We start from the raw sequence: 26,317 nt of genomic DNA, 5'->3' as shown, positions 1-26,317 counted from the left end.
AAGAGAAGCGCCAGTGAAGGTGTGTGTCGTTGTCTTTATGGAAACCCAAGCTAACACACCTCCTGAATTGTAGCGACCAATAGATGCGCAGCACTATTTGGCGGGCAAAGTTGCTTTGTTTGGTCTCCTAGCTGAATTTGCATACTTGATGATTATCCGATCGGATTTCGAGATGGAGTACGTTCTTCACAGGATCATTAAACACATAGAAAAATGCATTTGTCCGTTTTGTGACATGTCTCAATGAATAGCTCAAGTCCGGAGCTTTAAAACGAGATCAAACTCGATAGGTCGGAAAGGCATAGGGAAGAAGTTATGGTTTACAGACAGAATTCCACTATTATCATGCACACTAGCACAAATACACTCCTTTAAACACTAGGAAACATGCATACGCTCACAAAATACAGGATGGGTATATGTTGGCATAATTTGTATTTTACATATACAGTCAAAAATGTATGTTTGTGAGTTTCTGTATGTGTCTGTGTGTGTGTTTTTGTGTGTCCCTGTGTGTGTGGGGTGTTGGAATGTGGATCTGGTCAGTCTCTGGGGGGGGTGCTCCTTTTGAAGTCACCAAAGTGAGGAAGTTGGACTTTTCTGTTTACCATAGCAGGCCCACAAACCTGCCGAAAGTCACAGCCGTCCGGCGCCGATTTAGTGATTTATAAACAAAGTTCACCAGGTTAAAAGCGTTCTGAAAACTCCAAAGTTTATTGACTCTGAACAGATCCATCCAGACGTTACAACCAACCAATGAGAACACGACACATGGACTAAGGGAGAACATGAGGAGCAATGGAAACATGACACAAACAAGCAAAATGAAACAAACTACAAAATAAAAGACATGAAATCAAAAACATGAACACAAAACCAAAACACCCATGACACACGGTTTCGGTACGGTTCGGTATGTCAAATAAAAATAAAGAAAATAAGAACAAATAATCAAGCAGCACAAATAAATTCAGTAAAACAAAGATACAAATAAATAAATAAAGCTTTTCAGGTTTTTCATGTATCCAGTTTTAAGGTACAGAAATTGAATAAAGTAGCTAACAAAATGTAAAACAACATTGCATATAATCTTCTTCACTGTATAAATTAAGTAATCTTGGTTGGTTATAGTCATGTGGTTTTCTGAGTTTATTCTGTCATTGGTTCTCTTGTTCCTTGTGTCACTTCCCCATTGGTTGTCCTAGTCATGTGTTCCATCAGTTCTTGTATTTATAACCATTGTCTTCCCCATGTTCCTTTGTCATGTATTGTTTTATGTAACCTGCTTTTGGTGAGTGTAGTCTCTGTTTTCACGTGACGTCACGTGACGTCCCTGTTCCTGTTCCTGTTTCTGTTCCTGTCATTATTAATTATTAAGTTACTATTCCGTCATGAGCAATGAGTGATTTCCTTGTCTTTTGTTGTTTGACTGACATTAAAAACACATTCAGACAGCAGGAATGCAAGGGCATAATTTAAGACATAATACACGGATCAGTACACTGATACTGAACACGTGTTCTTTCTCGAGTGTGTAAGTTCACTTAAAGGTGCCCTAGATTCAAAAATTGAATTTACCTTGGCATAGTTGAATAACAAAAGTTCAGTACATGGAAATGACATACAGTGAGTCTCAAACTCCATTGTTTCCTCCTTCTTATATAAATCTCATTTGTTTAAATGACCTCCGAAGAACAGGCGAATCTCAACATAACACCGACTGTTACGTAACAGTCGGGGTGTATGCCCCAATATTTGCATAATGCCAGCCCATGTTCCCAACATTATGAAAGGGATTACACAAGGGCAGCCAGTTAACGTCTGGAGCTGCACACAGCCGAATCATCAGACTAGGTAAGCAAGAACAACAGCAAAAAATGGCAGATGGAGCAATAATAACTGACATAATCCATGATAGCATGATATGTTTACTGATATTTGTAAATTGTCTTTCTAAATGTTTCGTTAGCATGTTGCTAATGTACTGTTAAATGAGGTTAAAGTTACCATCGTTTCTTACTGTATTCACAGAGACAAGAGCTGTCGCTATTTTCATTTTTTAAACACTTGCAGTCTGTATAATTCATAAACACAACTTCATTCTTTATAAATCTCTCCAACAGTGTAGCATTAGCCGTTAGCCACGGAAGACAGCCTCAAATTCACTCAGAATAAAACTTTAACATCCAAATAAATACTTTACTCACATAAATCGAAGCATGCATACAGCATGCATGACGAACATTGATGCAAAAACTTGGGAAAATGAGATCCAGGCAGCAAATAAAGTTGATGAAAAATTATTTATTCATTACAATTAAATTTAGCCTCACACGCAAACTTTAATCGATAATGAAAATACTTAATAAAACCAAAAGGTAAAATAACCATCATAAAGTATTAGTCAATAGTTAATAATAAAATGTAGAGTATTGTAAAATCCAGAGTATTGTATCTAATAGATAAAAATCAAAAAGAATTAAAACATTTGCAGATAAGAGAGAAGCAGAAGCCCAGGAGAGTAAGAGAGAAAAAGCTGAATTATCAATGACCCGGTCAGCTTTATACCATGAGCATATAGGGAAATTTACATCCCACACAAACAAATGTTTTTGTTAAAAGGTTAAATGGTTTTACCCAGTGTCAAAAATAGATATAAGAGTTGTTTTGACCCCCTTTGGGAATTTTGCGAATCTTACCCTTTTAAATGTCATCAGGAATAATAGACATATTTTGATCAGATTCAAATTCAAATGGTTAATTCAGAAAAACATCACTTATACAGTACTTGGCAGGCGTCCAATGTCTAACCACAAACGTGTCAGCGTGACCTGTCACACCGGAACACTTGAAGAACAATTGAACATAAGTAGAAGTACATAAATATATGAAATCAGAAGTAAAACTGTTAAATCATAAGCCATAGACGATTAACATAAATATTAATAATATGAATATGGACCATTTAGGATCCATCAAACATCTTGTAAAGATCCATTTGAGGGTTATATTAGCTGTGTGAACTTTGTAAATGCGCTGTAATATAGTCGAGAGCTCGTGTGGCAGGGAGCACGCGATTTAAGGGGGCGGCGCCAAGTGTAAATCAGTGGATTGTTAATGATGCCCCAAAATAGGCAGTTAAAAAAATTAATTTAAAAAAATCTATGGGGTATTTTGAGCTGAAACTTCACAGACACATTCAGGAGACACCTTAGACTTATATTACATCTTGTGAAAAAACATTCTTGGGCACCTTTAAGACATAACCGACAATGCTTGCTAGGATACTCGTCAAGATGGACTTGGGTAAAGTTGGTTTTATATTCGCACATTCGGACTTCTGATAAATTCAGACTTTCCAATAAATGTGCAATAAATTAATGTTTGCGAAGTTTAAGCAGCAACATGATATTGACAACCAACGATTGTCAACTTACAACATTTTTCACAGTCGATCAAAATAGGCAAGTATTGTTTTAATAGCATATTTACTTGTGAATGTCCACTGAATGTCCAATGTAGTGTGATTAACAAGACTATTGAATACGGATGTCCGAACGTGCGAATATAAAACCAACTTTACCGAAGTTCAAGATGGGCATGTTGACATAATTTTGTGTGAATTTGTCAGTTCAAACACAAGACTTGACAGAGACCTCAATACATGTGCGCTTTGGATGAGTGCACAAATCTTCTCGCAGCACACGCGTAAGTTCTCTTTCGCGGCTTGCACTCGAATGTTTAAATTGGCAAGGCTTAAATAAATGTAGTTTAAATGCAGATAGCAACATGTGCTGTTCAGGTCTCACCTGCGCTTGCGCGCTATCAACACCCGGGTGATGACGGCGTAAATGACTGGTGATATAAAGCATACGACACTCGCATTGAACAGTTCAGGGGAAGCCAGAATGCGTATCCATCGACAGAAACTTACATTAGCCTAACTCTGTCTATTTTATTTATTTTCTACAAGCCATATTAAAGATGCGTATGCGTCGTCAGATAGAGATGAACCACGGTGTAAGTGCGTGCCGAACCGAGTGTGCAGAATGGTACGGTTCGATTTTTTACAGAGGCTAATAATTACTTTACAGTTTTTCTTAATTGTTTACACACATTTTCTGAAAGCATGCCTCATACTCTCAGAACTCTACACACAAATCAAAAAACACACACACAATGGGCAAAACCCCTCAATTCTCCTGCAAAATGAAACTTTACATTCAAAACAATGTTCTTTCTTCTCAAAATGGTATTTTGTTTTCAAATGACACACACAAACCATCATATGAATAGACATTTATAAGAACCAGTTGAACACTGATGTGCTCTATGTAAAACACTATGATGATTGGAAAACACTTCTCCATTCATCATAATGACTTTGGTCTTTATTTGGTTCAGTGTTACACTTACTACAGACAGTACATACATAAGTGTGTTGTAAAATATTTGTAGTATATATAATAGTAGTTTTTATAGTCAGAACACACAAATACACGGTAACAAATATATTTTATTTTTCCAACAAAAACAATGTACAGTGCACATCCCAACCAATGCAAAGTTGCACATACAGTGGTATACATACAAAACAACAGAAGAATTTACTGTATACAGTTACAGTAAAAAAAAAATATGCTGCTCTGCCTCTGTTTCCATTGTTGGCATCCATTGCTCCAAAACAGAAGAGCTCACCTGTTGCCCTTTTATGCTAAAGCTCTGTTTGCTAATTGTAAAAATGTGTGACAGGTGTTTGCCCATGTGATGAGTCAGTGTGCATATTTGAATGGCAGTGTGTTCCTTGTGAAAACAAGAGATTTTTCTGCCCGAAAATTGTGCCAAATGCAGAGAATTGTGTGTAGTGTTTTGAAAAAAGTGTGTTTTAGAACTGCAATGTGAGTGTAAAGCAGGAATTGTGCTTGTAGTTTAGCAGAATTGGTTCAGGGGGTTGGTGCATGAGTTACATGTTGAGGTCATTGTGTCTCAAGTACCAATATTTGTGTGTAAACAATTGAGAAAAACTGTAATATACATTTCCTTGTCATTTGAGTTGTAACACAGTGGATTAACATAAAGTAACATAAAGCTTTAGATGCAACCCTAGTGTTAAGACAGAATTCATATCTGTTAATTTGAGAAAGAAGGGCGAGATCTGATAATTATAACTTATCTTAAGATTAAATGTGATAAAATCTTATTGCTTTAAGATATCTACTTATTATTGATTCTGATTTCAACTTGCCAACTTTGTCCCAACCAAACACTTCCTGTAGTTGTTCATTGCCCGGTTTCACAGATAAGGGTTAAGCCTATTCCATTTTGTTCAGGTACTTTCTACAATAATTGATTAATTAGCTGAATGTTACTTTTTCATTTCTGTACTAGTCTTTCAAACTGCAGTATCACAGAAGAAGGTTATAAAACTCTGGCTTCAACTCTGAGATCAAACCCTTCACACCTGATAGAGCTGGATCTCACAGGAAATGATCCTGGACAATCAGGAGTGAAGAAGCTCAGTGATTTACTACAGGATCCAAACTACCAACTGAAGACACTGAGGTGAGACATGATGAAATAATACAAAATAAATTATATGTAGCCAAATTATTTATAGAATTACTATTTTGGTAATAAAATAAACTAGAGGATGCACTGACTAGTCGACTTTAATGCTCTGTCATGACGCTTTAAGCATGATGTCAACTAGTTGTTGTCATAGCCTATAAAGGGTGTAGCTGGATAAAAAGTCTTTTAAGTCTGTATTTATGCTCTGTATCTAAGAGTTAATGACAAATAAATGCATTCTCCAAGAGCGCTCCACAAGATATGTTAGATTATACCATCTGGATTCTCAATATTGATTGGATGAATGCGTATTTTAAACAGCTTATTGTACAGGTATGTTAATTGCCGTTCTAAACTGCTCTGCTACACTGTAAGCCTGTACAAGTTGATTGAACCAAAAAAATGTATGAAAACTTGTTGCCCTAAAAAAGTGGAGGTTTAAGGGCAGTGTATTATCTTCACTTTCTAGGCTGTTATGTGTCCTCCTCAGCAGAAGCCTAAACATAAAAAACGAGATTACTAAAACAAAACAAAAAATATTCACATGCATAATTTCAAAATGATGCTGACACTTCAGCTTAATTTATACACCTTAGTCTGTTGCACAAAATCTCTCAAATCACTCTCTTCTTCCCAACCAGCCTGCTGGTACACCTAAAACTATAGTTTGTTAACATAAGGAAATTGTCAAAACTGAACAAATGCCAAATTTGAATGTCTATTTTTCATGTGTATGAGCAAAAACACAAAACATGAACATAGGCATTTCACTTTACCTGACAGAGCTGGTCAAGACTGAAGCTTAGCTTTGATTGGATCTGCTTGGAATCTGCTGAGTGACAAAAATCCACATTATTACATTCATTTTTTACCAGCAGACAATGCAAACTATATTTAACACTCCAAAAAGCACATCACAGAATAGAATCCAACTGAAACGTAAACACAAGCTAGCTAGCTTGGCTAACAGCACACGGGTGAGCACAATGTTGCATTTATTTTGTGGATAACTTAGCTTAGACATGATCAACTTGGATTGACGATGCTTTTGCAAAACGCAGCTGTGGTGTTTTGCCTATTGGCGCTTGACCTGCTAAGAGCAGACTGCCATGATCAGAACAGAGTCATTCACGTTTAATACGAACATTATTGTGCTTACAAATATTGACAAAAATAACAAGAATGCATTAATTATTCAAAAAGATGAAACACTTAATATAACACACTCGCGCGTTCGCTATAATCTTAACGTTACCTTAATGACAAGCAAGGTTTTTCACCGATTAAGAGACGTTGCTTTCACTCCTCAGTTTATTGAGAACCATCGACCAGATATCGGTATAATTTTCAAAACATGTGACCAAATTAGTTACGAAACAATGCGATCTGTGAAGAGACCACGGCGAAAGTCTTAACTGGCATGTAAGTTATGCAGCCAAGCTAACTGCTATCCCTTGAGAATAATATTGATGTGTATCTCATTTTTATATTCTGAAAATAATTAATAAGAGCTTGTTTAAGAGTAAAATATAAAAGTTCTTCAACTTACCAGCAAATGTTGACAGAAATATGCGCTACATTCCTGCTTGGTGTCACTTCAAACTGCCCAATCAGATTCTTCCCAACATGTTCTCCAACCAGTATGACCATATAAGTCGTTTGTCACTTCCCTGAAATACGACCCATAGCAAAGAATACACTAACAAGAAGCGACACTCAATAGAACGTTCCGTTGCAACACCGGCGCCCAGCAGCAGCCCTGAGTTTCCGCCATTTTGGGGTGAAAGCGAGTTGGCAGTCCACTAGTTTCTATGGCAATAACAGCTGCTTTGTTAAAAAAAAAAAAACATACATTAAAGACAAAATCCAACCTGAATGATGACAACACAGAATACAATACTACCACTAGTGATCATCAAATCCTTTTAACAGTTTATTTTACAGACTTTGTGTGCAAGTCTTCTACATTTTTTTACAAAACCTTTGCTCTCTAGAAACCCAGTCAGTTTTGGTTCAAATTCTTTAAAAGGCTTATAAACACTGAATTATTACCAACATATGAAATTAAATTAAGGACATGCATCAGAAAAATTTGTAATGTTGGACAATAAATATATGAATATAACAGCTTGATTTTGCAGTGTTGTCTAATATCCGTTGAAGCAAAAGTTTCCAAAAGTGTGAATTATGGGATAACGGACATAGCAATGCATCATGTATTATAAGATCATTAGGGGTGAGTGTAGTCGTTAATAATAAAAAAAAAGAGTTTTGATAAATGGAAATAGGACAAATGGTGTAAAAAGTCCACACATTGCATTTAAATGAACACGCATTTTGATTGGTAACGACAGTCATACATCATTTTATGACGACAGACGTAACACAACACTGTCATTATTTTTACACCTGCTAGAGGGCGCATGACTTTAAAACTTAAATATAGGTTGTAATAAGGTGCTTGAGAAATGACCTATAGGGTCGTTTTTTGGAGGACAGACTCATTCTTCCTTGTGTTGCGTTTCCGTTCGTTGCCATTGACAAAAGACTTGAATTAGCACAGTTAAATTGATTGAACTAAAACATTCCAGTAGAATGAGAGAATTCATGCAAATCATGCACAAAAACCAAAACAATTGTGTAATGAAGAGAAAATTAAAAGGTTTATGTTTTTGTGTATTTAATTAATTTGGGTTAAATCAACTTCAGGCATTACAGTGTACATAACGCACACACAGACAGTACCACACAGATCGCCCACACTCACAGAATCGTTCAACAGCGCAGAAATGTATTGTAAATGCTGTTCTGTGATTTATCAGTAAAATATCTTATAAACTGAAAAGTTCTAGCATATTTGTCTTAGTAACTAAAACCCACAGCTTCACTATTTGTAGAGAGAAGCTGCCAGGTAGAATTAATTTACACGCAATCTTTCACTAATGCATTCATATAAATGTAATCTTTACTGTGCTGTAATCTTTACTGCATCCGATCTAGGACACGCAGAAATCTGTGAAAAAATATAATGACCCAAAGACAATAGAACTGATAAAAATGAGCTGTTATGTAGGAGCAATATTTGTGGGCAGCGTCATATGCCTTAGCTGAGCACAAGTTTGAGTTTCAAAAATGCAAGACGGGGGCAGTTGAATGGGGGAAAAATGCAAGGTCTTGAGATGTGTTCGATTTGAACAGGAGCGCTAAATTTTTAGAATGTTGTGTCAAGTGCAAGATGCTGCAAAAGATGCAAGACACGAGCTCAATTGTCATACGTGTCTGTCTAGAGCGTGATTACATAGAAAAACAATGGAAAAGTTGCGCTCTGGAATGGAAAGGTGCGTTCTGTGTAGGGGTGTAACGATTTATCGTAGTACGATATTTCGCGATGCAAACATGTTACGATATGCATCGTAGAGTGATGGCGATACTTTTACGATATGACGGCAGTTTAATCTTATTGGTTGAGCTGCCGACGTGACCTACTCTGCAAGGTGGCAGTGAGAGAAGCCGGTTGTCACCGCATATAAATGGCGTGTCTCAATCAGCTCTCTAGTTCAGTAAGTGTTTCGGGCACACATTGAATCTTGCAAGCAGGTTTAAACGTTTCTCATGTCAGTCTCTTGCATGGTCGCGTGAGAAAAGTCGTGGCTTTCTTTCACCGCAGTGCACAGCAACAGCTGTGCTCACAGAAAAGCAAAAGACGTTTGTGATGCTTTGCTTTAAGAAGTTCTGTGGGGCCGTTCACATATTGCGTCTTTTCCGCGTGCAAGTCAGTTCATAATGGGATCCACGCGGTCGCGACGCGCATGCAATTCTCAACTTTTCAGAATGCCGATTTTAGACGCAATATGTGAACGGCCCCTATTCATAATTCATGTTAAATTTAACATTTTTTTTTCAGTGACAGGCAGCCCTATTCAACTGTTAATTTGAATACAGAAGGTTTTTTATTAAACCTTGAAATGTGATCTTGTATGTACAACAAGGAAAATTATTGAAATTTGTTCATGTTTTTTGAATAAATCTTGTTTGAATTTCAGTTTCATTTTGTTCAAAATATCGTGATACGTATCGTATCGTGAACTCCGTATCGAGATACGTACCGTATCGTGACCTGAGCGTATCGTTACACCCCTAGTTCTGTGTGAACGGACCCTTATTTGTTCGTTAATGAAGTCATCATCAACTAGTCGACGCCGACTCGACTTCAATAACATAAATGTCGACTTTAAAAAATCTGAAATCGTTCAGCTCCTACAATAAGCTACATAATATGTTGTTACATCAAAGTTGACTATGTCATTTCAAGATTTTGTCATTCCACCAAGTTATTGCTTCATCTTCTCTTTTGCAGGTTTTTGGGTCCTGCTGCAGATGAAGCCTGTCAGTATGTGAATACAGTTGTTGGTGAAAACCCTTTACTCCTGAGAACGCTGAATCTGAGTGAACGTGAACTAGGAGACACACGAGTGAATCAGATCGCTGCTCTACTGCAGGATATTCACTGTCAACTCAACACACTGATGTGAGTATTTGACATGGTTAAACATGAATTTTATTACCATTAATAAAACTGTAAAACAAGTAAAACTTTTATTGATCTTGATATAATCTGATATAATCTGCTGACAGGTTTGTCCTATCGTAACATGATCCTTGTTAGAAAATTGACAAAGAAACATTTGAAGAACAATTTCCGTCAAGCTTTTAAACCAGGAGTAGTAGGCATCCCAGAGAGTATAATTACAAAGTTTGAAATTATACAAAATTATATAAAAAAAATATTTATTGGAATGACGCATTACAAATTAGTGACCTGGACAAAAAGTGTGCAATTGTGAACCATTGAAAAAAATTATACAAAATGTAGGGCATTGCTCGACAGAACTTACCAATGACTTTATCAATGAACAACATGATTGAACAAAGCTTCATTTGGTCCAAAAGATCCATTTCCTGACAGGAAACGCCTAGCCTTAACAAAAGTGAGGACGTGACTTCTTTTAACAAAGGACTCTGTCTAAAGGACTTCTTAGCTCATCAGCAATAAACTAATCAGAACCCATCACGTGGATTTGATCACATTAAATCTATTGATTCTCTCACAAAACCCTCTTGTATTATCGGACGGAACAGGAAAATACCCATCAACGGATTTAAAGACGAATCTGTCCTATCAATACCTCCCTTGTGTTGACCGTCCATCGTGACCCGGTCACTCGTGACTCCGGTCAAAGTTTAAACTATGCTTAAGGACTCAATCTTGAATCTCAAAAGGGATAATTGTCGATTACTTAAAGTATTAACTACAGAATAATACATGCCATGATGTAATTACTAACATGTCTATTCAATGTATTCAATATGTGGGTTTTCTTCAAATGCATTATTGTAATCATTGTTTTAATTAGGTCAGTCTAGTAATATGTGTGTAAGAAGTGTGCCATGTTTGAGTTCTAAATGCAGAATTTATAATTCTGTGTAATTCTGTGTGAATGAAACATTGAAATTCAGTATCAGGAAAATATTAAGAAACTTTATAAAGTTGTTAATAAAACAGGAGAATGTTCTGCAGATATCACGCGATGTGATCAATAGACAATAGACGAGGCGTGTCTAATCTCCGTAGCAACGTCTCATTGGAGGATCGCTCCCTTAAAACTATGCTGTCCAAACAAGCTAATGTCAGAAGCTGGAAGTCAGAAAAAGCCAGAAGTCGGTCAGAAATCGCTCGAAATCGGTCAGAAGCCGGTAGCCGAAACACCGCTACTTTGACCACGGCGGAAAAGTCGCATGGGTCATTGATAACTGATTGACCGGGGCTGATTTTCCATCGAACACCCGACTTCAACCACGAGCTGCGCCGCTGATCATTCGACAGCCGTCACATCCAGACTCCAAAACACTTCGTGAAATATCTGACCAAAGTCTCCCAAGAAGAGAGCCGCTCAAGCCAGACGCTCAGCCAGCAGCATCCTTCAAAGCTTCCGCGCAACCCACAGGGCTTTCCCGAGAAGACGTCACCTGAAAGACAGCCAATCCAGAACGGGATTCCGCTGTACACGAGTCACGGAACAACCCGATTACCTCAGCTGTCACAGCAAACGCAGGTACAAGCAAACTTCTCTCTCTCTTGCTGGAAACTGGTGAAACTCCTTTAAACCTAAAGAATCAAGCCAAAGCTCTGCTTTTGTGATTTTCCTCAGGTTATGAGTTAAGTTAGCACTGAACTTGGGACTTTTCATAACTCATCAACTCCGCAAATGTGTGTGCATGTATGTGTGTGTGTGTGTGTGTGTGTGTGTGTGTGTGTGTGTGTGTGTGTGTGTTTAGCCTTAGTTTCCTGTAATCATTAGAAGTAGTCAATAAATCTTGTTTTGATTTTCACATATACGAGTTTCTTGTGCTGTGTATCAAATTACTGTCTTAAACTCAAAGATCAAGTTACCTCTTGCTTATAATATAATAATTACAATAATAACAATAATCATAATAAAATATTGTTACTGTTGGCCGCAGAATAATATTTTATCCAGAATTGGTAAAATACTCTAACCTCAATTTTCGCTGGACGAATAATTGATGAAGTGTTAAATATTAATTCTGAATCATTTACAGTTGATTCAATTCTTATTCCCTGTAACAATTAAATTGAGCTAATAAATAGGCTAAGTCCTTACAAAAAGTATAAACAACTGTTAAAATGTAGGCAAAATAGTGCATCTTTTACTATAGCTAAATTTAGATATCCATAAACTAATGAAAAAGAGAGATCTTGCTTTGAAAACTTCCTTGCTTACAAAAACACACAGATATTCTAAGCTTTAAATCTTTATGAAATAAAGTAGTTAGTGAAATTAGAAAGGCAAAAACTGCCTATTTTGAGCAGTTGAATGCAGATTCAGGAGGAAATAGCATTAACAAACTTTCTAAATGAGAAGATATGTATAGAAAAATATATATATTTGTATTGAACATTGATGGAGCAACAGATTTTGTGTGAAAATAAACCATAAAAGTGGTTATTTTGTTTGTAATTTTGTTTAAAAATCTTATAAATGTATGAGGTGGTAAGTGGAGCCTTTTACCCCAGACATGGGGTAATGTCTAGGTTAATACTTGTTGAAAAGAATCACTTTAGCAAAGTTTGTACTATTTTCTGTTTATTTTGATAAATAAAATAATTCATTTTTGTTCAATAAATATACTGTCATTAAAATAGGCCTGTTAATATAAAAATATATTTTAAAAATAAAGAAACAAAATTACTTTAAAAAGTAAAGATTTTGAAACCATTGAAGGAGATCCCATAATATTTAATATAGATTTATAGTAGTAACAATAAATTATATTTTATTATAAAATGATTAATATAATATATTAATTATGATTGTTTCATTATAAATATGGGTATTATCTCTAAGATGGATAGCCTACCCAATTTAATATATGATATTTACCATCTGAATCTAACAATGTCATGTCAACAAATGGAAAAGTCAGTCAGCTATTCATTATCATGTTAATTATTGTGCCTTTTTCCCCAACAGCAGGTGTGCTTCTTACTCCAAATACCATACTTTTACATATTCTTCTGTTATTAAAAAACTGTTGCTTTAATTACCTTGAACACAACTGAAAATCATTAAGAAGACCTTTGTCCGAAAATACAAACATTAATTAAATGAATTCTTATTTGCTATTTAAATCAACAACATTTTAAAAAACATCAAATATTAGATCAAACCTCAGAATCAACTTTGCGCTGCTGCCCGCGATCGCGTCAAAGATCAGACAAATTTACACGTGCATTTTGAAAAGCGGATATTTAGGAAAGTGCTATGGCAAGTTCCATTTTGAAAGGGAACTCAACAATGCGTTTGAAAATACTTTGGGGAATGCCTCCTCGTGAACCGGTGACTGAAAACAATATCAACTCATGACAATCCTATTGGCCGGAGACAGTCTATGACGTCATCATTGCACAACCCTGAAGTATATAAGGAGCGCATAGAGAACCAGTCAATATCTTTTCGTCTTCAGGGACTGTTTTGTTTAAAAGCAAGCGATATCAAACCAGTATTAAAGTAAGACTAATTGTAACAAAGTTCAATATCAGGAAGGAAGAGGGCAGGGTCGGCTTTGACTACTGACTGCTTTTATTCAGTTTTCTTCTTACAAACAAAAGGGTGTGCAGACAGGCACAAAACGGTCACAAACAGAAATCACAATTCTTCACTCCAGCAGAGTTCAGCGTGGGTAGCAGTCAGTAGTCCTTCTCTCTCTCAGCCACTCCTGTTTCTCCTGGCATTATATACTCTGAAATTACTGAAATTACTGAGAGACAGGTGTTCGTCATTTGCATGTAACCCACTCACTCAATCGCTCGTCTCCTGACTCTCTCTCCCGCTGTAGACTTCGCTGAACCACGTTCCCCTCGCCACAGTAATCATGTCTGACAAACGTTTCAGGAAGTGTGTGCATCTGTGTCCCATAGTGTTGACATCTGATCACACACATAACTTATAACGTTGTCTTTTATGAGAACAAAAGAGCATGTAAAATGCTTCACTCTCTTCTGGTCTTTTCCTCGAGAGGAGAACGACCGGCAGCTCTGCCTAATGGTTCAGGTCTTACTCTTGCTGAGGCAGAGTAGAGACTAGATCATGGGGTTCTCAGCTGGAGCTTGTTGAAGAGTTGAAAGGGGTGAAATTCCCCGCGACCTTCTACAGCTGACAGGAGAGAGCTGCAGGATTACAATGATGTGTTGTCTTTGACATCATTAGATTCGGCAGCAATTGCTCTTCTTATTCTAAGCCAAACAAGAGAGCAGGAGATGGCTGACGAGAATGAAGATCTAAGATGAAGAATAAGCTTTTTTGAAGAATGCGGAAAGTGGAAGCACGTGCAAGATGATAATTTGTGTTTATAAAGCATATACAGTTGTATTTTTTTCAAAAATGACTGATCGTTTCACTAGATAAGACCCTTATTCCTCATCTGGTATCGTTTAAAGCCCTTTGAAGCTGCACTGAAACTGTAATTTTGACCTTCAACCATCTGGAGGCCATTGAAGTACACTATAAATAGAATAATTCTGGAATGTTTTCATCAAAATCCTTAATTTCTTTTCAACTGAAGAAAGAAAGACATGAACATCTTGGATGACATGGGGGTGAGTTAATTATCAGAAAAATTATAACAAGAGAGCAGGAGATGGCTGACGAGAATGAAGATGGTGAGCCTCCTGAATCCTCAAAGCCACCCTGCCCCCACGTATGTACAGCTGTGTGAGATTATGGAATGGCCTCTGGCAGACTGCAGCTGCCATCGGAGCAGGTTAAGAAAGAAACCGCTCGCGGATTGTTCGTCGATCGGTTCCTTTTTTGCCATAATCCTCCAGTCACCGTAAGCTTTCCATTCCTTCTTGATCTTCATACTGAGATCGAGAAGGCATGGAAGGACCTGTATTCAGCTCACATTCATCAACATCAGCAGGTTAATTCGCTGATGTTGATGGAGTGAGTATGGGTACGCGTCGATGCCTCCTACTGACGAGAAGGGGGGAAATATCTCATGATATAGGCAGGCTCTAATGCTCTATACATGGCAGCAGGTCAGGCTGGTGTTGCTTTGCACACAATGTCTGTTTGTAAGCATATCAGTTGGACCTGCTGAAATTGGCTTGGTAGGTCTCTTTATATTTATAAACCTCGGTTTCCTGAATAGGATGCAGTTTAAGGGCCCTGAAGTTCCATTAGGTTGGCTGGAACAATATATTATTAAGGGTACTTTGTTTGTTCCCTTTTTGGATGTGTTGGCTTCATTCTTTGCAGAATTCACTGAAGACAATGAAGCTACTGTTCATATGTATTCAGATGTAGGCTTTAACTCTGCCGCACTGTTAGCCACCTCATGGTAAATTAGCTTTCTCCTCTTGTAAATGAAATGAAACTAGAGTTTTGAGATTAGCTTTCACTAACTTCAGATAGGTCTATGCTAGGGTCGGCCTTACAAGCCGCCTGACTTTGTGTGCTTGGATTGAGCTCTGCTACTCTGAGCTTTATGATAGAAATATAGTATTCTCAGAGTTTGCCTCCTCTCAGTTGAGAGTCGTTGGTAGAGGCTGTTGTTTCTTAGCCCCAGGCAGATCTATGCTTATGTGTTGGCCTTATAGACCAACAGCTATGGCTGGCCTATGCTAGAGCTAGGGTTTAGGCAGTCTGCTAGAAGCATTTTATACCTTTTTATACTACCCCTGTTATGTGAGTTTACTAGTTTTTCCTAGTTCTGGCCTCCTCTTATCAGAGTTGTCAGGCCAAGGCCCATTGTCCCTTTGGTGTAGGTGCAAAATAGATAGCAGCTAAGGTAGCAGACTATTGCTAAGTCTCCCTGGTGCCGTTGTCTCAGGTGGTGTAGGCCCCTTTTCACTATGTGACTAGAAACTTTGTTGCTGTGGCCCCGCTCCCCCAGAATTATCTAGTGGTACTTTGACTTCAGTTTTTCCCCTGAACCTTTTGAACTATGTTCAAGCTTGAGTGATATGGTTGTAGCTTTTTATGAAAGCTCCTGTTCCCTAGGGTTCAGCACAGATTGTATTTGTTTTTGGTGAGAATTTCTGAGCTGAAGTACCCACCCTATATTTTTCAGGGTTGGATTAATAGTACTCCCTTGTTATACAAGGTTTTTGTACTTTATTACTTTAGTTCTTATTCCCGCCGTACATTTTGTGAGCTCAGTAAACTATAATACTGCCACAGGCTAGTGCCCATGTGTTCTGGAGTAGTAGGCCTGACTTTGGCCTCCTTAAACGATTAGTCCACTTTTAAATAAAATTTTCCTGCTAATTTACTTACCCCTGTCATCCAAGATGTTCATATTTTTCTTTCGTCAGTTGAAAAGAAATTAATGTTTTTGATGAAAACATTCCAGGATTATTCTCCTTATAGTGGACTTCAATGGCCTCCAGACGGTTGAAGGTCAAAATTACAGTTTCAGTGCAGCTTCAAAGGGCTTTAAACGATACCAGACGAGGAATAAGTGTCTTATCTAGTGAAACGATCGGTCATTTTCGATAAAACATCTTGGATGACATGGGGGTGAGTAAATTATCAGGAAAATTTTATTTAAAAGTGGACTAATCCTTTAAAGGGGCTCTATGTAAGATTTTTACTTTTAATGAAGCATAAAAATACCCAGATATGTTTGCAGATATTTAGGAAACATGCTAAGTTCACCTACCTGTTTCTCAGAAAAACAATGCTACAGCCAGACATTCTACTTTGAAAATGTGCGTTCCGTGTCGGAATGTCTGTTTTTGTTTTGGTCTGTGCAAAACCGTGTGCTGCCAGTTTATCCAATAGTATTTCAACATCGCAGGTTGCCAGTTGGCAGAAAACACAGCGTATTGCAACTATGGAAACCAACAAACAAACTGGGTCCGAGAATCGCAGATTCTACTTGACCTAAAAAAAACCTCTGCATCCATCTAAATATCTCTATGAACAACAGCATATTAAAACAGATAAATCAACTCATCAGCTTACAGTGTGTAAGTCTCCTCAGCTTTCATTGTGAATTGCGCTACTTATTGTTGCTGGCAACCCCTGTCTTTGAACGAGGGGGCGGGCCAAACAATATTTTGAATTTGGACTGCAGTACCTATTTTGAACACTGGGTGTCATTCCTACATAGAGCCCCTTTAAAGGGTCATGAAACCCCCCTGTTTTAGCCTGGTCGTTCACACCTCTGAGCTGCAAAAACTCTGTTAAAATGGGCATGTAAAGCTCTGGAAAAGTGGGAGTGTAGAGGGGGGGGAAGAGGGTAGAGAACAACCAATGAAGCACAGACATAGAATACACTCATTATGCAGAATAATGAATATTAATATATGAGCACGGAGAAAATGACAAAAAACTCCCAAGCACAAGGGAGAAATGCGAAAGAATATTTAATAGGGCTAATAATAGGCTACTTTGATTAAGTTTATGAGCACTGCAGTCTCAAAATCAGTCTTTTGTCTATTAGAATAATTGTGTCGTCGCGTTCAGATAGGCTATACCACTGTATCAGTGTCCAGTTTGCACATATAATTCATTTTAAGAAGACTTGATGAAATATGTGTGCATAACTACACCGTGCTGGTTAATGTTTGGTGCAGGAGAATGTGTGAAATAAAAACTTTAAACACGGATACTTTATTCTGTATGAGCTATGTGCCACGTGGCTAGTGTTATTAAACTCATCGCGGAGCTCAGTGCTGAAACCGATCATATGCGCGCTCCACGTGTATATCATAATAACAATCGTTTTTTTCCTGTGTTCGTATTCAAACTCCAGTTCTGACCGCATCGCGAGCAAAATCCAAACAACACATGTGCTGCTGTGCTGAAGAAAACAGCCTACGGCTCACATTTTTGAATGCAGCTAGAGCAGGCAGAGGAGAATGAGCTGCACTTTTGTGACATTTGAATTCTCTGCTGTAATGCGATCTCATGCGAACATATTTTCCAATTGTGCTGGTAGATTACAGCAAAACAATCCACATGCACACAAACCTCTGCTCTGGTCGCATCGCAGGAAAACACATTGTGTTGTAGCACTGAGGAAACGAGCACCAACAATATGTCTCTGAATGACAACAGACCGAGGCGAGAGAAGTGATACTTACTCATGCATAATACCGCAATTATAATCTTATGCATACTACAGCGCAGTGATTGGATTAAATGAGCTTTATGTCATGAATATAATTCGAGAATCGCTCGAAACGGTCTACGTCAGCATGTTCGACCATGCCCATACTTGGGCCGAAAGTACACGATTACGTCAGATTTTGTGACGTTGCTCCAACTCAGCTTTTCAAACCGGAAGACAGAAATCACTCTGAAAAATGCAAAAATAACTATTTTTCACTTATGAATAACATTAATGAGTACCTTGTACAGTGTTTTCAATGATGTGCAGCCTATACATATCTGTTTACATCTCAATTACATCTCAGTGTTTTGGGGTTTCATGACCCTTTAAGATTATGGTGACGTAGTTTGTACTTCCCTTGCTAAAAGGGTAAAACGTGTTTTTACTGAGTATATTGCCTGTTGGAATGTATAAGCTCAGGTTGAGTTTAATAAAGTTAACCTCACTGCATAGTTTGGTTTCCATATATGAACACTGCCACAAGCTGACACTTGTGTTGTATGAAGTAGAAGGCTTTGTTTGGGCCTCCTTCAGAGCACAATAGCTTGTTGTATTACAAGGCTTGTTAGTAGGTGTTTTAGTTAGAGTTTGATCACTTGAAAACTAGCACTGCCACAGGTTTATGCCCATGATCGTTTGAAGTAGTAGGCCTGTTTTTTGGCCTCCCTCAGAACATGGTGTTGTAATATTCTTTATACACCCCTTACTTTAAGGTTATTGGTGTTTTTACTGAGTGCATTGCCTGTTGGTAAAGAAAATACAATCGCAAACTATTTAACAAACCTGTCTGAGATTGATACCAGTTATCTAAGGCCCTGTCCACACAGAGACGTGTTTAGGTGTATACGCAAAAAATTTTGTATCGGATAGACATTTCGTCCAGACAAATCCAGCGTTTTCAGAAGGTGAATCCGATATTTTTTGAAACCGGGTCCCAGAGTGGATACATCTGAAAACGACGCCCTTGCTTTTTCGTGTGTACAGCCCAGGACTGTCGCCAGAACAGACAGAATGGGGGGGGCATTTCGCTTTCATAGGGGGGCACACATTTTTTTGATCCAAGAAACAGACTCACCAAAACAATAATATCCCATATTTATTATAAATGAAATAGATTATATTAACACCAAAACACAAGATAGTCCATCCTAATTAGACCAAACTATACCAAAAACTAGAGAATTACTCTGATTTTATTACATTTGGTCTAAATGGGGATCACTAGTGGATAATAATGTAGGCCTTATGCTGTTGAGGCTCGTGCAGCTCATCTCGAGCAGAAATCGAAACAAATGTGAACAGTACACACAAAGAAACTGTTAACGTGGTAAAAATTCAAAATGTGGAGTTTTTATATTTATAACATATGATACAGTTAAGCAATATCACACGACCAAGAGTGCTGTCCTCCCGATTATGTTACCATCACGATTGAAAATGCGACGCTGATTTCGCGACAGTTCAATAAACAAGTAGTTAATATTACGTCACTTACATAAGACGCAATTAGGGATGGGCCAATACCACAATTTTGGCTTCTGTACGGTACCACAATCTAATACTGGTATATCGGTATTAGTGTTGTCACGGTACCAAAATTCCAGTGGTCGGTACCGATACCATGAAAATGTTACGGTTCTCGGTACCAATTTCGGTACCACAGCAAAATCTGTTGGAACTATTTTACTATTTTATATAGCCAATTTTAAAAACATTAAATATGATTTGGAACGTGTGTGTATGTTTGTGTGTGTATAGGCTGCCTCAATGAAATAAATTTTGAAATATAAAATAAATAAATAAATAAATAAATAAATAAATAAATGCTCAAACATCCATTTTGTACTGTTGAAAAAACGAGCATCTGGTGTGTTATGAAGCTTGTATGCTGGTTTGAGCTGGTGTATGCTGGTCAAGTGCTGGTCCATGCTGGTCCTAAGATGGTCCTGGACCAGCATGGTCCAGCAAAGGACCAGCATAATCCAGCTCAAACCAGCATACCAGCTTCAAAACCTACCTTACCAACATATGCTCGTTTTTTCAACAGGGGTAACAAACGTGCGTGTTTATTTTAGCTATTCCGTCAGTGAACCAATATACTAGCCTGTAAATCTATGAAATAAATATAGGTAAATAATGGTAACCTAAATAATAAGAAAGTTAAATATTATTTTAAAAAACATTCGTTTTTTATTTCCACACAAAGATGCGTCATATAGCCAATGTCCCGTTATTATAGACAAATCCGGCGAAACACGGAAGTAAAGCAGCGCCGCCATTACTGCGTGCCTTGCTGCTAAGGAAGTAACAGAAGTAGCGTGTTGGTCCCGTAGGCTGTAGCAGATGTTAGCTATATAGTTTTTTTTGTACGTATGCTGTCCAGTGATGCCGGGCAGAGCGTGTTGTGTGGTTGGTTGTTTTAACAACAGCACAAAACTACAGGCCTGGAATAAAACCGTTTGTGTAATCCACGAAGCTTTGTTGCACATTGACTGCCCATGTTTACGGCCATACGGATTGCACAGAGTTCCTGGTCGAGCGGAGGACCAAGATGTGCATCAAAAGTGGATGAAACACATAACCGAGATGGCTCATCGCATGCCAGATGATACCTATAAGAACATGTATTTTATTGCTACAACTGGTCGTGGCTAAGGCCATCCTTAAAAATATTTTGGTTTGCCGTAACAGCCAAAAAAATTAAAAATGGTCGGTAAAAAAATGTAAAAAAAAAAAAAAAAAAAAAAAAAAAAAAAATTATTGCATCACATTAAGTGTATTGTGATTGTCAAAACATTTTATTAACTAAGCTGAATTTTATTAGGTTTAGTGACACGTTAAAATGTTTACATGGTAGGCTACAATTTCTGGTAAGCTACACTTTTTTATTATTTTTATTCAATTATTATTATTTAATTATTATTGTGATTTGATTTAATATTGACTCATTTGGATAAATATTAGCTAGGCTACACAAGGTAGGCATTAATTTTTCTCAAGAAAAAAACAACTCACCTAACTTAATGCTGTAAACATACAGAGAGTCCTATCAGCTGGCAGTATTATTTAAAAATAACAATTTAAATATAATGCATTTTTTATTATAATAACAACTTTATTTAATGATATAAGTAAAAATATAATAAAGATGTAATACAGTACACATATCAGCCAAAACAGGTTCTGTGTGAGGGGCTGCTAGCTGACAGCGTTCGGTCATTTCTGAGAGATTTAACTCAGACAAAGGTAAGTGTGAATACATAAATCCATTTTGAAAAACATGTTTACAAGAACATAACATTATACGTCGTTTGATGTTGTAATATTTTTTAATCTGTATTTCTAGCATGTCACATTTACAAGCACCAAAACGGTATTTATTGTATGAATTTCGTAATAAAATTGACAGAATCTGAGAGCTGAGATTTTTTTCTATCATAAGTAACCTGCTCTGTCTAGTCTGTCGGTCTCTGTGTCCTCTTTACTTCGCGATTTTTCTGTGCGTGAGAAAATGGATGTGTGGCGTGAGAGCGTGTGAAAAGCGTCAATTGCATTTGTATTAGCTGTTTGAAGAGTAAAAAAAAATCCGTGGGTCTTAACGCAATTACAATCGGCAAGTCGGTCGGACTAAAAGGGGAAAAAATAATTAATTTGGTCGGTCCTAAATTGGTCGGTCCGGTTATGGCAAACAAGAATATTTTTAAGGATGGCTAATTATTTGAAACTTGAAGCTTGTGAACATATTAGCAACACAGCTAGTAATGACAGCGTTCGGTTTTATTGTTGTCATCAATTAATACACTTCTTAATTACATTACATTACATTTTTACATTATTACATTATGTTGTCAATAAATTACCTTTATCGCTAAGTTTTGGCCACTGCCTGACATCATCTACCCATGTTCCCTTTCACCAGACATTTTCTTTAATGAGCAGGATGCGCTTTAATTGAAATGTCATTAGAGGGCACCGGCAAGTGTCACACCGTCACACTTCGCAGGCACGCAGTAATGGCGGCAGGCAAGATGGCGGCGCCCATAGAGTTCGCGGCGGATTTGTGTATAGTCTTTGATATAACTTAGCCTACCGCTCTGCGCTTTGAGAGGGATGAGGATACGAGCAGGAAATAGACCATTTCTCTTTAATAATATCTTCATGTTATGTCCTGATGTTACGAGCAACTGACACTTGTTGTAAAAGGTCTGAAGAGCGAGTTTTATCCTCCGCAGGGGTAAGACATTTAGGCTATGTTGGATTTAGCGCTGCCAGAGAAAGCGAAAGTAAAAATCACCGGCGTGTGTGAAATGCGCTATACAAATAAACTTGACGCGCCTTATGAAGTCTAATAACAAGCACAAACTGTGTTAAATAGAAATTGACGTGCAAGCAAAAAGGTTTCTGTCCTACGGTGTTTCTTTTACTTCACCACAGTAAAGAATGCGAATAGCCTATAATAGGCCTAAATGCGAACGAAAGGAACGTTTATAATCCCCTGCGTGAGTGAAGATTTGGGAAAAGAAGCAGAGATTCCATGTGGAATAGCTAATGGAATATTGTTAATATTGTAATATTGTGGAATAACTAATGAAATTCTCTGCTAAGCAGGAGACCAGATCGCGATTCGCAAAACAGAATACAAAGCTTAAATTTATGGACTCACGTACCTCTGTCATTCGGCATGAACCAATATGTTTCCATGGCTGCGATGTCACATTTAATTGCTAACCTATTATTTCTTTTGTAGCTAAACAAAGCTTTGTGCTTCACTCGTGTCATATTCAAGTAAATACTGCCAACAGCCTTATCAGTGGGTACCGAATATACCCGGAATCTCGGTACTACCGGTACTACAGAAATACGGGCATCATCCCATTTTCAAAATTTCAGTACCGACTTGGTACCGAAGTACCAGTACTTTTGACAACACTAATCGGTATTAAAGGATTAGTTCACCCAAAAATGAAAATTCTGTCATTTATTACTTATCCTCATTCGGTTCCACACCCGTAAGACCTTCGTTAATCTTCGGAACACAAATTAAGATATTTTGGTTGAAATCCGATGACTCCATAGGGAGCAGTGACACTTCCTCTGTCAAGATCCATAAAGGTACTAAAACATATTTAAATTGGTTCATGTGAGTACAGTGGTTCAATATTAATATTATAAAGCGACGAGAATATTCTTGATGCGCCAAAACAAAACAAAATAATGACTTATTTAGTGATTGCTGATTTCAAAACACTGCTTCATGAAGCTTCGGATCATAAATGAATCAGTGTATCAAATCTGCTGTTCAGAGCGCCAAAGTCACGTGATTTCAGCTGTTCGCAGTTTGACACGCGATCCGAATCATGATTCGATACACTGATTCATTTGTGCTCCGAATCTTCCTGAAGCAGAGTTTTGAAATCGGCCATCACTAAATAAGTCGTTATTTTGGGTTTTTTTGCCGCACCAAAAATATTCTCGTCGCTTTATAATATTAATATTGAACCACTGTACTCACATGAACTGATTTAAATATGTTTTTAGTACCTTTAAGGATCTTGAGAGAGGAAGTGTCATTGCTCCCTATGCAGGCCTCACGGAGCCATCGGAACTAAAATATCTTAATTTGTGTTCCAAAGATTAACGAAGGTCTTACAGGTGTGGAACGGCATGAGGGTGAGTAATAAATGACAGAATTTTCATTTTTGGGTGAAATAACCCTTTAAATCGATATCAAATCGATACCATACAGGGTCTAAATTTTGGCTCGAGAATTGCGCATAATTTTACTCATTCTCGCAGGTTTCGCATTTACAAAGCGGGAAATTACCACAAATATTTATTAGCAAATTAATCAACACAGATTATCACATCAAATCAGTAATTGGTTGCCACTTATAGTATACTTGAACCCATAGTGTACTACAAGTGGTAACTAAATACATTTTTTAAATACAGAGATAGTATATTAAAAGCACATTTTAGTTCATATTTCATGGTGTTTCAAAATAGCACAGTTGAGTACACTTAGATGTTCTTAAGATTATCTTAAGAAGTACTAAAGAAGAATCTTTAACATATTATGTACAAAATTAGTGCGTGAAAATATAGCACTTTTTTTAGCACAGCAAATCATTGCGCACGTACCTCACAGCAACACTCAGCCGTCTTTCTTTACTGAGTGATTCAGCGTTTTGAATGAATCGGTTGAATCAAAGATTCAATCACCCATTCATAAACAACTGCCTCATTCTTGAATGAATCGGCCATTTGAACGAATCGTTTGAATGAATGAACTCAATCATTAAGGCGGTCAAATGCCGCCACCTACTGTCATTTTAGTTTCATGTTTAAAAGTCATCATTTTCTTACCAATATTTCTTATTTGTGTTTTCAATAAATATTTAAAACAATCTCTTATTTAAAGCAGCTGTCATATATAAGTAATGATTTGATTGATAATAGCCCTGTGTGTCTTATTATTCTAACTGAATTTATTGATCAAATAAAAAAAATAAAATGAAATATGCAGCATACATCTAATAAGGTTAGGGGGGAAATACTCTTCATAAAGATTAAAAAAAAAAACTTCAGGGTAAATATCACAAAAAAATGCAGATTTAAATGTTAAAGTTGATAGAACACTGATGAGATAGGCTATTGCTTCAGAATAAGTTATATTTACACTCGGTGTAAATTTGATTAAATAGTGGGTGGGACAGGAATGTGTGTGGTAAAGGATGGGGGTATTGTAATTGTGTCATTACAATAATAAATGCACAAAATTTATCGGCATAGACCTCATGTTTAATATGATAGTTTCATCCTTACATCTGTTGTTAGTAGCAGATCCACGTATTTATTGACTAATGTAAATGCTCTTGGGACTATTATTAGATTGGCCAGATGGACGAGGGGCAGGATTTTTGTTCAGCATGCCAGAGGGTCTGGATTCTAATCCACCCTCGTGTAATTTATTTATTTATTTTCTCATTAAAACCAAAGATATTCATAAGTGATTGTATATAAAGAACAGGGATACATTTATGTGTATTTTGTTTTGTAATTTCACTGGAAAGAATAGAGTCTCCGGTCGTGACAGCGTTAACGATAGATTGAAGCGCTCATCCGTGTGAAGACTGCACAGTGTGCACGAGCACCAAGAGCACACTGTTGCACCACTGATAACAGCGGCAATGAGCACTCAACATGATATCAAAAACAACACATCCCAGCGACACAAACGAATCACTCAAGTGATAGTCATTAATAAATACAGCCTAATTATGTTTCAAGTTCCGTTTTGTGTAATAATGCATTAACTATGAATTTTCTGATCATAGGTGGAGGGTGAACCAGCTCCAGGGTAAAGAGATGCGATTCCCATTTAAAAACACATTTAAACAGATTTCCTTGAAATAGTTTTAAGTTACTTGCCACTGCGCAACCTACATATCCCAACATAAACACTGCTGATATATTACATGTTAATAAAGCGTCTACGTTCACAAACCACTGTTAGTTTTAACAGATTACGTACGCGGGATTTGGCAGAAAGCGCTCCATGGGTGCTCCCTAAATCTCATTCATTTTAGTTTATCACGATCTAGGATAATGTGTTATTTAAAGATACCGTTGTAGAGATAGTGTTCCTGTGAGATAAATTCTGCTGAAGACATTTCGTTATGGAATACATGATTGGCCAAATCCACAGAAATAAGGTTTTTGCTCTCAATCTTAAATTTGCTGAACGACCATAAGCTTAGTGGGGCACGTTGTGTCATCTGGGGGGGCACTGCCCCTTAATGCCCCCTTGGCGACGGGCCTGGTACAGCCTATCCGTATATTTTGTGAAACGATGATGTCATCACCCCACGTGTCGACCCTAGTCAGATGCCGCTAACAGCACAAAACAGCAACAACAACAATAGCAGACTCTAGATTCTTGTGTTCGTGCTGCAGAAGCTACTGAGCCAAAATAAAGCGTTATTTCTAAGCTCTACTAAAGTTTGTATACAGCGCGCAAGGTTTATGCGCATGCTCCAAGTCTTAT

General features: G+C 37.4%; 1 protein-coding gene across 1 annotated transcript in view; it reads left to right on the top strand.

Moving 5' to 3' along the window:
• LOC125269873 (NACHT, LRR and PYD domains-containing protein 3-like) overlaps positions 1-26,317 on the top strand; it is a 52,934-nt gene that overhangs the window by 9,982 nt on the left and 16,635 nt on the right. The window contains exons 5-6 of the mRNA XM_048192908.1: positions 5,389-5,562; positions 9,926-10,096. Of these exons, the coding sequence (XP_048048865.1) occupies positions 5,389-5,562; positions 9,926-10,096 (345 nt within the window). The remainder of the gene's footprint in view (positions 1-5,388; positions 5,563-9,925; positions 10,097-26,317) is intronic.

This window comes from Megalobrama amblycephala, linkage group LG6 (assembly GCF_018812025.1).
Source record: "Megalobrama amblycephala isolate DHTTF-2021 linkage group LG6, ASM1881202v1, whole genome shotgun sequence".
In the NCBI taxonomy this organism is placed as follows: Eukaryota; Metazoa; Chordata; class Actinopteri; order Cypriniformes; family Xenocyprididae; genus Megalobrama; species Megalobrama amblycephala.
The sequence above is the reverse complement of the archived record's forward strand: the minus strand, read 5'-3'. Positions and strand labels throughout refer to the sequence as shown.